This window comes from Talpa europaea, assembly GCF_964194135.1.
Source record: "Talpa europaea genome assembly, chromosome: 7".
Taxonomy (NCBI): domain Eukaryota; kingdom Metazoa; phylum Chordata; class Mammalia; order Eulipotyphla; family Talpidae; genus Talpa; species Talpa europaea.
The window spans coordinates 117349368-117363593 of NC_140074.1; the positions used below are offsets into that span (position 1 = coordinate 117349368).

At 52.8% G+C, this 14226-nt stretch overlaps 1 protein-coding gene across 1 annotated transcript; it reads right to left on the bottom strand.

Annotated features, from left to right (window-relative positions):
- Window positions 1–5880: 5880 nt before the first annotated feature.
- CDK5RAP3 (CDK5 regulatory subunit associated protein 3) lies at window positions 5881–11920 on the bottom strand (the record flags this gene model as incomplete). Its single annotated transcript, XM_084237576.1, has 12 exons — window positions 5881–5957; window positions 6043–6214; window positions 6538–6743; window positions 7976–8064; window positions 8634–8712; window positions 9105–9215; window positions 9610–9754; window positions 9944–10080; window positions 10278–10456; window positions 10873–10921; window positions 11270–11370; window positions 11878–11920. The coding sequence occupies 12 exons, from the start codon at window positions 11918–11920 to the stop codon at window positions 5892–5894; spliced, it is 1377 nt and encodes a 458-aa protein (XP_084093702.1). The 3' UTR covers window positions 5881–5891.
- Between the last annotated feature and the right edge of the window lie 2306 nt (window positions 11921–14226).

Below are 14226 nucleotides of genomic sequence, written 5' to 3' on the forward strand. Positions count from 1 at the left end.
TTTTAAGAAGGAGTGACAGAGCCTTTTAATATCCCTGACAGCCCGGGATGTTTTAATAGATGGTGGAGCTGGGCTGCGGGAGTTAAGAAAAGAGAGCTGAGTTGCCTAGCAAGCTGTCAGGCCTGGTTTCTATGACAGACCTACTGATCGACTGGACGGCAAAATAAAATACGGAGCTGTGTCTCTCCTCGGCCCTGTCAGGTTGACAGACAGTCTGTCACTGTTGTATGTCATCTTTCACCTCCTAATCACCCAGGCTTAGGGGGCCTGCGTTTTAAGGGGAGTCCCTGCAGGATTTCCAGGCGACCCACTCCAGAGCATCAGGTCTCCATTTCAACCGTCCAGGCTCCAGATGGCAAACAGAACTCTCTTACCTACAGAGCCCCGCCTCACTTGTTGCCATTAGAGGTGATTCTAGGTCTTGACATTCAACAATCCACAAAACCAGATGGAATGGGTGGTGGGATTGTTGCCCAGCACGGAACAACTTGGTGCTGCTGAGCTGCACTCAAAACCCTAAGTTCAAAGGTCAACTTAAAGTTGTGCATTTTATGTTTTGGGCTGGGTCAGATACCTTACCCCCCTCAACACACACACACACACACACACACACACACACACAGAGTAAGAAATGAAGAGTGTCGGTCTTCACCCCTTCTGACTTGTTGCTAGACCTCGCAGGTCTACAAGGATCTCTCCTCCCATAAACTCTCATCTCCCCACTTCCTGCTCCTTTGCCACTCCCCTTGGTCTCACAGCCTCAAGGTTGGTTTCAGAGCTAAATATAAGTTCCTTATTCACACTTTTCTAGCCCTAGGTTTGGGGCTGGTCAGACCAGCAACTCACCTTGTGGCTAAAGCCTTTTGGTCACAGCCTCCACACGTTCGGACAGGTGAGAGTTCAGGGACCTCCCTCCCCCCAATAGAGAAAAGGAGGACAACAAATCCAGGGGCCACCCACCTTATTCTGACTGGAGTGACAGAAACTCTCAGAGATCCCAAAGTCCTTCCTTTCCCCATGTTAAACCTAGTTGTGCTGGGTCTGCTCCCCCTCATTTGGGGGCTCTGCCCATTCCCAACCCACTTGCTGAGGGTGAAGGGGCAAGCACTTATGCTCCCTGGCCCATCTCCCAGGTCCAGGGCTGCTGACCAGGGCCTCTCTCACCCTCAGGGCCCTGAGCTCTGCGTTCGAGTCCTCTGCCAGGAGAGAGTTAAGGGCTTGGGTTTAATTTGCCCGTTAATCACAGTTAAAAGAAGTAATGAGCGTCTCCCCAAAGCCTGGGTGTTTCTCTGCAGATTAAGCAGCAATTTGCATAGCCCCTTATTCATTCCCACCTTCCCCTGTGGGGCGGCTTGTCCTTTCAGACACAGCCAAGCGCAGCCAGCGGCTGGAGGCTTTGACAAATGGCTTTGCTGCGCCTTGGTTTGGGCGAGAGGGAGGGAGGGGAAGACAGGGAGGGAGAGGGCAGCTCCCGACAGTAATGGATAGCTGGGGCGTTAAATAGCGCAGAACTTTTTATTAGGCACACAGGAGAAGTTTAAATATTCAAACTGGTTTTCTTTGAAGCTTTCGGAATGAGAGGAGAGTGGTAGGCAGGATGAAGAGTTTACTCAGGGCCAGTTTCCTCCAAGAGGCCTGCCCATCACCTGAAAGTGCATCCAGAGGACGCAGGCACCTGCGGTCAGCTGGCACCCCGGCTCCCCAGCCCCGGAGCAGGCCTGATACCCGCCTGCTGGACCTGGGAGCTGCCAGGTAGGGTGCCAGCTCCTTGGGGCCTGGCTCCCCAGGGTGCAGAACAGCTTGTTCAGGACACAGCATATGGGTGGCATTCTGGAAGTAGGGACTGACTCCAGTTTGAGAACAACCCTGGTCTAGGAAGCAATGACACGGCCAAGAGAGGGTGGATGATGGCCCCCTCCTGCCCTCTCCCTCCAGAAGAGCCGTCAACCAAATAGGGAAAGGGAGACTCACTGGGCAGTGGTAGATGGGACTTGGATCTAACCATATGTCTGTTTTAAAAGTCCACTTAAACCCAGTTTTCTTCCCAAACATCTGGTGCTCTGTAGGGCTCTTCCTTGTGGCTAATTTGTGAGTGCCATGATTATATTTTAGAGGCCAAAGTCACGTGAGAGATCGCCAGAACTGAAGTTGAGAAGTTAAGGCTGAGGTTCCCAAGCAGACATGAGAATGAGCAACACAACCGCTGCTCTTTGGAGGCTGTTTGGGGCGCAGAGGCTGGGACATGATGGAGTCCACAGGCACCTCGAAGGCATCTGCACAATTTTGGGGACCCTGTGGAGGAGGCAGAGGTGAATTCTGCTGGGGCACTGACAGTGTCCACAGAGATGTGTCTGGGCTCATCTGAGCTGGGTCAGGAAGCCTAGGAGGGGTTCACAAGGCAGGTGGGGCTGTGGGACCACATAGGGTTTAGTGTCTTGGCTGGACAGCCAGGCTGGAAAGACAAGTGGAGGTCCAAATAGTGAAGGCTGACCTGCTGCGTTAGGAATTTAGGGAACTAAGGGACTATATGGGCTTCTGAGCAGGAGAATGATTAGGGCAAAAAAGCCCACAACAAAGAAATGCCGGATTGGAAAAGAGCCGGCAGAGCTTGGAGTGGGTTGGTGGAACAGAGAAAAGAAACAGAGGGATGAAATGTGGGATGGAGGCGATACTGGGGAGTTTGGTTTGGGACATGTTGGCATGTGGGACAGATGGGCCAGGACCAGGACCCAAGTGTCTAACCATAGGCCAGGATACTTCCAGTCTTCTGCCCTCACAACCCTTAACACCTGAGTCTCTCAGAGCATCGAGGTACCATACTCATCCACTCCAGCAACCTACCCAGGTCGGTAGTGTCTAATCACATTTAATAGGTGAAGAAAACGAGGCATAGAGAGGGCCAGGGACTCACCCAAAGTCACATGGGCAAGAACAGAGCTGGGATTTGGCCAGGCATCCAAGATCTAGAGAGGGTGCTCATCACAGCTGCTCTGGTGTCCCCCTCAACCCAGTACTGTCATGAGATTTTGTATGTGCATGTGCAGGAGTGGGGAGGAGAGAAGGAGAAAAAAGTGGAGATTCAAAGAAAAAAAATTAGTAAGGACAGGCAGGCGTGGATGAAAAGGCAGAGAAGAGCCACAGGGCCTGTGTTTCTAAGGGAGAAACTGTAGCAACATCTGGGGAACTAATGAGCAGGAGAGGCGCGGGCAGCGAGCAAGGAGCCAGCCCTGCCACGATTAGCTCCTGCTCCCAAAGGCCTGGAGTGTGCTTTTCTTTGAATCTCAGCTCCAGGCCAGTTCTTTGGAGCAGGCAATCCTTTAGCTGGGTGATGAGGTTCTGATCTCAATGACGCAGAGAATTCCCTGCCCAGTCGGGGCAGTGAGAAGCTAGTTCCAGACGTGTAGGAGCCCACAGCTCTCTGGCAAGCCCTTCGTGGGCTGCCAGAACTCAGATGAGCAATTGATAGCACTCCACTTAGCCACTGCAGGACGCCACGTGAAGGCATGAACTGCTGTTGGGCACAGTCACTGTACAGTTGTGTGCGGGAAGGCAGCCTTCATTTGAGCAGAGATTCCGAGGAAGGTGTGGGCAGTGCCTGACTTAGCAGGGCAAGACAGTTTTGGAAACATAACTCTGCTTCCCAATATGAAGCAGGGTGACAGGTCTTGCTAAGAAGTGAGAGCTGGGAATCTTCTCTGAAAATGGGTGGCATAATTTAACATAAGAGGAGTGTGCTCTTGGCAAAACAGTTCACATCAAACTAAAGATTCTGAGGGTGTAATCTTGGCCCACCTCCTTCCCTGAACGGTTATTTGGTTTTTTAACGACTCTGGAAACCTGGTTGCTCAGGCCTTGGTCTTCAAGCTTCACAAGGAGCCTCTGACCTCTCCATTCCAAGAAAGCAAGTTAGGCCAAGATAAGGAATCCTTATCCTTGTTTCACAAGCCGAAAATAAAAACACACATTTGCCTAGTGAGCATTTACTCTGTGCCAGGTGCTGTTTGAAGAGCGCAGCCTGTTGTAACTCATTTAATTCTTACAACCTCTGGTGCAATGCTGAGGAAAGCAAGCAGGAACCCGCTGCAGTGATCTCAGGGAAATTGGGGAACAGGTCTGAAAGACACAGCACTGCCCTCCCGCGAGGTGAAACAGCCAAGCCAATCTTCAGTGTCTTGAGGCTGATCAGAGAACAGACCCTTTAACCACACCACTCACCAAGGTGACCAAAATCTGTTGACACCTTTCCTGTCTAAAGCCACTTCCCCACTGTGGCGGTGGCTAACCCTCAGCGCACTCACTTCCTCCCACTGGCCCCTGGCAGGCAGGAGGCAGGCGAGGTGCTCCTGGGCAAGAGCAAGGGCAAGAGCTTTTGAGGCCTGCCATCGTCACATGACTCACAGGGCCTCTCCTCAAAAGCTATGCGTGTAAGCAAGAGTGTGGAACAGCAGGTGATTGGACGAGGGATACTGGAGCGGGCAAGGGTAGCCTGCCTTGGGGAGCTGATGGCTGCCGCCAGAGGCAGGCTAGAGGACCAGTGGAGCTGGTAGCTGAACAGGTGGGGCAGGAAGGGACAGCCATTCTCTCGGAAGAACAGGACCAAGAGCCGCAGCCAGCGTCCCAGGCCGAGAGCCTTCACAGCATTGAGGGTGGGACGCGACCGCTCAGGCCCCTTCTGCCTGCGATGCTGAGGACAGTTTCACCTCGACCTTCCACACCAATACTTTCCCTTTTTCAATTCCTAGGTTTCTTACTTCAGCCCCCAGTCCCCCCAAAAAGAGGTGATCAGGCAAAGATTGGGGGGAAGCAATGAGCTGACATTAATTGATAGGAGCAGCTTCGAGCAGTTCATGCTGCCTTATCTCTCTCTCCTCTGGATAGCGTGTGTCCGCCGGAGTCCGCGGGGTCGGTGATTAATAGGGGCCATCACTCACTGTCCAGGACGGCTGAAAGGCAGTAGGGAGGGGGCGGCCCTCCCCAGAACTGAGATAACAAGCAGCAGGAATAATGAGTGGTGTCACTCCACTTTTCATTTTGATGGAAAGTCATTACGGGAGTCAACGCCAGCGACAAAGAGCCATGAATCAACTGCTCTGCTATGAAATTAAAATCGAATTGCCGGCCACCCCCAACCCCTACCCTTCCTGGGAAACGGGGATGGTAGGTGGCTTGGGAGAGGGGTGCTATCTGGGGTGGGCTCTACCCAATCACAGAGCAGGCAGTTACGGCGGGAAGTGGACAGGCAGCTAGTGAAGGTGACAACTCCTGTCTCCACCTTGTTTACCAGACCCTTCCTCCCCAAACCGCATTTTCCCTCTGCCTGGAGGTAAGCTGTGATTAAAAGGAAAATACAGCTTTGCTGGCTCCAACAAGGCTGCCACTTGACTGCTCCCCCTTGGGCTTCCAGCCAAGTGGGGCAGCCTGGGCCTAGTTGTAGAGAGAAAGGGGTCCAGCCGATGCAGCAACCCCAGGCCCCTTGCTGAACCGTTTGTAGATACTGATCTGGGCACTCCCTGTGCCCAACCTGGGATTCCATGGGAACAGCTGATGGCCCGGGAGCCCATCGGATCTAGAGCCCCATGAAAACGGGCACACCGACTAAATTCCAGGCCCAGCGAAGCAGCAACTGTCAGTAGTGAAGCAAGAGTCTCTTTCTCCTTTATTAAGTCAAACACTAGATAATGAGAAGGAGCAGAAGCTGTGGCTTCAGGCTGCCGGGCCACGACGTCTTGCAGAGTGCACAGCGAGAACCACAGCCACCATCTGGGCGATGGCTCCCTCACGTGGTGCTCTATTCTCTGCTCAGCCTGGTTTCTTGCTGGGGGGGCCTGCAACATCAGTTCTGGCTGCCCCCCCACCACTATCTTAAAAACTGAGATGGGCAAAAGAAAGGGTCACAGGGAGGTCCCCATCAGATTCACAGGGCGCCCGCTGTACCTCTTAGAAATGTCAGCTTCAATCTGAAAGACAGTGGGAAAGTGGGCGGGATGTAGCAAGGCGAGGGGACCTTGTTCTGGGGCCCCCTGGGCAGGCTTCTTGTCTTACCAGCTTCTGTAGCTCCTTGGTCTTCTTGAGCAGCAGGTCCAGCTTGGGCTCCAGAGCTGCCTGCTCCTGCAGCGCTTCCTGCTGCTTCTGCACCATCAGCTCTTTCTTTAAGGCCAGCAGCTGAGACTGCTTCAGCTTCTGCTGGAGGAACTCGGTCACACGGTCCACGTACCTGCACAGGGCGCTCAGGTGAGTCTGGTGTAGCCGCGCAACCTGAGCACTCGCACTCAACTGATGGGAAAGGTGAGGCTCAGGAAACCAAATCCCTAGGAAGCTTTTCAGCCTCTACCTCCCTCAATTCTTTTTGGTAGGACCACTCCAGGCGCCCCCATCCTGCCTGGGAAGCAGATTCTGCCTGTGTACCTCAAACCACCCATTGTGCTCCAGAACCGCTGTCCCCAGTTGGGACAGTGCGGTATAGGAGGCAGGGATGAGGCCTAAGGGGTCATGGGGAGAGGACTATAAAGAGAGCCTACTATCAAGGGGAAAGCAGACCTTGGTGAGGCCAGGATCATAAACAGGTGTTGCATTCGAAGACTGGTAAGCCGGCCAATCAGATCCTGCAGCACCGACACCATGGTAACCATCTTCACCTTGGTCTGGCCCTGCAGGATGGCTGGAGCCAGCTGGAACTGGCTCACCGACAGGATGTCGGCCTCTTCACCCATCTCCACTGCTCTCTGTGACAAGAAGATCTCGAGCTGAGGACAGAAGAGGGTTTGGTCAAACTGAGAAAAGAACTTGGAGGCTAAGGCCCCAGAGTGCTCAAGCTGCGAGAGAGATGTGAGGCTTCAACTCAGGGGAGGAGGGACTATTTCCTCTGAACACTTAATTGCCAGTAACTCACCAACTAAAAACTGTGAGCTTGGTGCAGCCTCCACTGTCACTCTTTGGCCCCCTATTCCTATCACAGGCTCTACCTGGTTCTGGGGCCCCTTCCTTCCTCTAGATAGCAAGAACACAGATTCAAATGGCTGTCTCTGCCCAGTGAGGGCATTTCCTATCCAAGACTGACATGAGATTCGGGGACCAAGAAACCATGTTTGAGAAGCCCTAAATTACCAAAAGGGCTTGAAAAGATCTGAGAACCAGCACTATCTCGTCACTCTTAATCAACCAGAGAAACCTGATTGCTCTTGTCCTCTCTTTGAGGCTAAGAGGGGCTTCTCTGGACAGAAAAGTTGGAACTGGTGAGGATGGAGAACTTTTGGGAGGTCCTCCCCAGCCAGCAGGCCACTGAGAAAGAAACACCTACAGAGATTAGCAAGACAGGGGTGCCTCTTCCCAGTCCTTGGACGAAGGTCCAGGAACATTGGCTCCTTACTCTGGGCTACAGGGACATATTAAAACGCAAGTGGGATCAGGGTGCTCACAACCTCCAACAACTTCCCATTTGCTCAGAGTTATAGCTCAAGTCCGGACTCTTCATTTTTCTGAGTTCTTCTCCTTCCTCCAGCAACCTTATCCAGTCATGCGGGCCTCCTTATTTTCACCAAATGTGCACGGCACACTCCCTGAGGTTGCAGCTGCTCCTCAGTCAGCCAGGCATCCCAGTCTCTTGACTCACTGGCACTTTCCCTTTCCAAAATCCCCTCTTCCTTCTCTGCTTTCTTTCTCCCTATGGCACTTATGTCCACATCTAGCACACTGCATGTTTTACTTATAGATCTTGTTTCTTATCTGCCTCCGCCCTAGAATATCAGCTTGACAAGGCCACGGACTATGGCTTGGTCCCTGCTCAACCTCTGGTGCCTCCAACAGTGCCCGGGCCTTAGAAGGTACTTGAGAAAGAGTTGTTGAGCAAATGGGGGACATCCTAATATGTGAGGTACTTGCTCCAGAGCACAAACAGGAAAGGTCAGACCAGACATGTAGAGCGAGGTTGCCTGTGCTGGGACCAGGCCTCCCCCACACCCCTGGGGGATGAAGGTACCTCCATGAGCTCGTCGATGAACTGATTCCGGGTCTCTGAGTATTCAAGGAGTGTCAAAGCATCAGGACCCCTAGCAACACCTTCCGGAGCTGCCAGGAGACAGACAGAAGCAATAAAGGCATTGAAGATTGCAGGAGACACTCAAGTTTGAGACCCCCTGGGGGGTGAATATGGACTTAGATTCCCTGTATTAAAGCCACTTCCTACCAAAATGGGAAGTCACTTTTTCCATGTCTTGGGCCTAATCAGACCCTACTGCTGACTTCCAGTCTGTGAGCAGGACTACAGCTGGGTTCCCAGGAGGGAAAAGGCCAGCCCTCTGCACTGGCTGTGGGAGGAAGGCGAAGTCTCATCCTGCACTGCCCTCTAGTGGCTTCCATCACTGCTACAGCCTGCCTGCTGGTGGGGTGGCCAGACTTCAGGCCTTTAGGGCGCTTCCTAGAACCCCAACCGGAACAGATGATTCACATCCTATATAGAAAAAGCTGAGTTAATAGACTTAATTTTAAGTACTCTGTCCTCCTACACTCATATACTCATCAAGATTTTGAGAAAACAGTCCAATGCGTGAGAAACCCAATCTCAGCTATGTATTTTCTCGTTATTTCTAGAGACACAGGGACCCAAGAATAGGGCTGCAGGGGGACAATGTGCTCACCCTGGGTTCCATCTTCCAGCACTGTGATCTGCAAGGCAGCACTGTCGTCACCCCAGTCTATCCCATCACTCCCCGCTTCCTGGGTAGAAAGCAAAGTACCCAGCAATGTTGGGAGCATTTTCCCCAGTAAAGGAGCCAGAATCAACCAAAGCCCCCAATAAGCTCAAGGACTGCACACTTCAGCTATATGAAGGCCTCCGATGCAGGTGACAAGATAGCAGTGTGGACCCATGGATGTTGCCACCCTGACCCCTGCTTTACAGTTACCCCCTGCTTATTCCCCACGCCTTCCCTCAAACTCCAGGAGAAAGAAGGTTAAAACTCTGATATGTCACCTTGGAAACTGCCTCCCCCTGGACCACATGTGTGCGCCAGTACATGCAGCGATGGCTTTATAAATGCAAGCAACACTTTTCTTACTACCGCAGCAATTATAGGAAGTCTTCAGGGAGATGGACCAAGCATCCTTACCTTTGCGTCTGATTCCAGGGAAATGCCCCAGTCAATTCCAGCAGCCTGGGCAGAGACGCCAGAGACTGTCCCTTCAGAAGCCACCTCCACCCCAAAGTCACCCCAGTCAATCTATAAAGGAAAAAAAGAGTGTTAGCGTGCAGAAGATGGGCGAAAAGGGACCTGACTTGTCAGAGGCCTCAGCTGCTTTTCAGGAAGCACTGGCACACTTGTCAAATGCAAGTCCTTCGAGCTCCCTCAAGGAGCTCATCTCTGGAAGTTCATGGCACTGAAGGTTCCCAGTCAAAGCCAGTGAGCTTGCGGTGCATCTTCAGCACTCATCTATACTCTGGCCTCAAGGTCAGAAAAACAAAGCAGTCAAGCCTCTGGGCCCTCCACTTACTGCTTCTCGTGCCCGCCCAAGGGAATGAAGCCCCCTTTCTTCCCTTTGGGAATCAATTCCAGTGGTGAGGGTGTGGGCCATGTGTGTGGGGGAGGAAGCAGCACTCCACAGGGCTTATCTTACCGCATCTTCCTCCACGGGTTCTGGAGGCTCCTCGAGGTCTGGCCGCTCCACCTGGGAGGGCGCTGTCCCGGTCCTCCATTCGTACACCGTGGAGTTTCCCCGCCGCTGCACGAACCGCAGCATCGGCAACACCTCCTCTGTGGGGCTGCAACAAAACACATGACTGACCCTCGTGAAGCCAGTGTTGGGCTTTGGTGTGGGCCATGACCTCACATGGGCGAGGCTCGCAGGGGTGGATGTGCATAGAGTAAAACTCATATGTCATGTGGGAAGAATGCAAGCGGAGGACAGCAAGCAGAATCCCCACTGCTAAAGAGAAACTGAATCCTCTTACCTTTCACACACAAACCCTACACAGGCCTGGTACAGGTCAATGGCTTCCCCCAGGGTCTGAGCCCCGGCTCCAATGTCAGTCAGTTGACTGGGCAGGTCCTTCACCAGGGCCAGCAGTTCTCTGCGAACATTGTCTCCCTAGAGAGGATTGAAGAGGTGAGCAGAGTAGTGGGAAGCAGGGTCCAGCAGAGTGAAGAAAACCCTCAAACACGAGATGTGAGAAACTGGCCCCAGGGGCCCACTACCAGGCCGAAGAGTTTCCCAGGAGCAAAGGATTTGGCCCAGAAAGACAAAAGGCCCCGGTGCCCCCGACCACCCCCTGGCCCCTCGCTCACTGTGATGCCATACTGCTTGCACGAGTGGAAGAACTGCTCCCGCATCTCAGCAGCGCCGGCCTGGCCCTCCTCCTCCTTGCGGCTATAGTCTTGTTGCAGCTGCTGGCACTTGGCGATCTGCCTCTTCAGTGAGGGGATCTCATAGTTGACATTCCGAACCAGGAGGCTAGAGAGTTCCACTGAGAAGGGTCCAGGAAATTCACCCCCAACACTCACTCCAGAGGCAAGCGCGCCCCAGAACATGCACAAATAGACCCCAGCATGGTGTCAAAGGACATGGGTTTGGGCTCCCAGCTTCTCCCCTTCCCAGCTGTGGGCGGAAGTGTGTAAAGTAAAACTCGTATGTCATATGGGAAAAATAAGCTGGTTATTTAACTTCTCTAATCCAACCCTCATCTGTAAAACAGGGAGAATAACATACACTTGCTCAGGCCAGCAAATGCCTATTGCCCCTCCACCTCCTCCCAGCACCCTGTGGAATCCTTTCCCACCTCGCAAACATCTACGCCCAGCCTCTGCCCCACAATCTAGTGTCTCAGAACTCAGGAGTGGGCTTCACCCTGGAAGCCAACACCCCTAGGCCAGGCCACTTTACCTAGGTAGGTGTTGTCCTTCTCATACAGGGCTACAATCTCCTGCCAATCCTGAACAGGAAGAGAAACAGGAAGTGAGCCAGAAAAGCATTCAACAGCCACATCCCAGTTCAACTCCTGTACAGGGGAAGTTCTTCCATCAAACACAAATTCCTTGTACTCCTTGTAGCGCTGCTGGACCACCCACTTGATTCAAGAGTATGGCACCAATAAGTGATCTCCAAAGCACCGGGTCTGAAAATGTTAACCCAGGGGTAGGATCTACTTTTGAAATAAACTGTGGAGATGGAGAGAAAGTTGACAGTAGTCTATGTAGGTGTGTCCACAGGGTCTCAAGGAGACAGAGCACCTCTCACCTCCTGGGCTGGCTGTGCCCATTACCACCTCGCCCACACTTGCCTTCATTCGCTGTGAAGAGTACCGGCCAAAAATATTTTTGGTGGAGGCTTCAGTGCCTTTGAGAATGTCCACGATTCTGAGGCAGTGATAGTAGTGAATATCTGGAAAGGAAGAGCAAAGACAGAATTACAGTATCTGGCCCATGTTCGCAGTTGGCTCATGTAGACTGTTGGTCATCATTGTGTGCTGGGAAAAACCAACATCTATACCCCAAACAAAAATCTCTCCTTTTTGGGGCCTCCCTCGTGGCACAAGGGGTTAAGACAGCACTATGAAGCTATCAGCAGCCACTGCAGCATGAGTTCAATCTCTGGCCAGGAAGGTACCCACAGGGTGCAGCAGACCTCTCCTGTCTCACCTGCTGCTCCCCTCAGCAGTGTATTTCAGTAGATCTGCCTGTTCTGCTCCCCACTGTCTCTGGTGAATCCTCTCACCCTCACCTCTCTGGCCTGCACCCCAGCTCTTGTGTGCATAAATAACCTTTTTTTAAAAAATATCTCTCCTTCTTTAGGAGTCAGCCTGTGGCTAACCAACTAGGGAGCAGCTCAGCTGATACAGGCTGCTTCAGGAAAGAAGGGGTGCCAGGAACGTAGCTCCAAAGCACTCACAGGATCCAGAGAGCAGCTGGGCGATCTCTTCGCTCTCTGGCATGTCCTGGATGGCAGCATTTATCTTCTCCCGGATTGTCAACACCAGACTCTGCCATTTTAGGTTGCAGTGCCTTCTGTCCACCAGCCAGTCTACGGGAGAAATGCCCAAATCACACAACCAAAATCCCGTCACTAATTCAAGTAGAATAAGCTAAGTCTGGCAAAGCTGTATTCGTATCAGTGAAGATATGGGCATCATGGGAACATGGGAATAAAGACAGGCCCAAAGGAATGCTTGGGGCAGACTCCAGCGGGCTGACTTCATCTGTAGTGTGACTTTTACAAAGCAATTGTTTCAACACAAGGATAAAGAAAAACTTCAAATTGGTCCTGACATCAAAGTGCCACTTTTGACCACTCTAAATTCTCCATAATATTTTTGCTTCCATGGGTAATTATATCTTTCTCACTGACAGAGGATGCTGTTCAACTTCCACTTCCTCAGGGCTGGGATTAACCATGACAATGGAAAATAGAAGATGGTTATGCCAAGTACCGGATGAATGAACAACTGCAAAGCCCCTAATACCTGCAGCGCCCTAAGGACTAGATAACAGGTCTATTCTTAGCAAAGAAGTACCACCCTCACCCATGAATTCTGATGTGACCTCCTGCAATCTGGGCCCAGATTTGTGTTTTTAGTAGAGGATGTGGGAGGATGTAGTTTTCTCAGTATGAAAGAGCTAAAAATTTGATCTTGTGGCCGCACCGTCCGGGCTCGAATTATCAAGATTCTTGGGCAAGTCTCTCATCCTCCTTGTGCTCACATGTTACATGGGAATTGAGTGGGAGAGAGAAGACAGGAAAAACTACAAGCACTGTGCTAGCATATGGCCAGGACCCAGTAAATCCTAGCGAACTTCATTTTGTAAGATCCCATGTCTATACTTGGGTCTACACTGGGTATAGAGCAAACCCTCAGTGAATGGTGGTTCTTTTATTGGTTCTTTTTATGACCAGCATGGAGCTCGTACACCAAGGTCGCACAAGTGCCGAAGAGTGGGGACAACCCAGGTGAGGCGAAGGTAGCACCACTGTTGGGCATGTCACAGGACTGAATGACTAAATGGTGAATTCAGAACCGCGCCTGTGTTAGTGAATCTTCCAGCTCATCAACACTGGGGCATCACACTACTTATTATATACTCCTGTAAGGCTCTAAAATTTTCAGAAAGAAAAAATTCTGTAGATGTCATAAGACAAAAAGCAAAGGGCTGAGGTAGTCAGACAGACACCATCTGAATGACAAAATTGATATCATATAGACTAATTTATTAAGCATTTAAAAATCCAAGAGCTGTGCATCTGCCCTGGAGGGGTGAGAAAACTTCCTTCCCTGGTCATGAAAAGGTCTTTATTTCCAACTGATCTATGTCCCTCATCTTCCTTAAATCAAAGGGAGGTGCAAGTTTTTAAAAAGAAGGAGGGAAAGACTTTTCCCGTATAATGCAAAGACCATGGACACTGGAACCAGGCTTAAGTTCTAACTTCAGATGTGCCCACTTAGTAGATGACCACTTTTAAGGTAAGCCATCATCCTCTCTGTGCCTGAAAGTCATGATTTGACAACACGTTAGGAATGTGGAAAACGCAGCTCAAGTTCCTCATAGTGAGGCCCGTCCAGGTGGGCAGAAGGCTGAGTGGCCAGCGCCCCCACAGAGGCCTTGGGGCGTCAGGGATCCCAGCTGCTGGCGAGAGAGGGCGAAGAGCCGGGTCTCCCCCGAGAGCCGGCGGCGCGGGGCGCCCGTCCTACCGAGCAGCTTGCTGGTCTGGATGTCGATGGGCACGTGCTGATGGTCCTGGCGGGAAACACGGCGGGAGGCAGGCGTGAGCGCGGGGAGACCCGCCACTCGCGCGTCCCCTCCCCGTTCCAACCGCCACCCGCGGGGCGAGACGGGCGGGCCAGGGCCGGCCACTCCCGGGAGGGAGGCCGGGGAAGCGGGTGAGGACCGACAAGACGAACCGCGCCCAGGGGCCCCCCGCCAGCCCCCACACCCCCATCCCAATGCCCCCACCTGCATCTTTCTTCTACTTCCGCTTCCGGGCGGCGACCCAAGACCCGCCCCGCCTACCACCACTTCGGCGTACGGAGGCTGAGCGTCGGCCCCGGCCCCGGCGGCCCGCTCCCGCCACGTCGCCGCCCCCGCCGAGCCAATCGGCGCGCGCGCTCCGCCCCGGGTCGCTAGCCCCACCCACCCCGAAGCGCGGACTGGCTGAGCCGGGAGGGGCGGGAGGAGAGGAGGCAGCCAATGGGAGGCGCGAGGCGGGCTCAGCGCCGAGGGGGGCGGGGCGCCCGCAGGGCTGCTG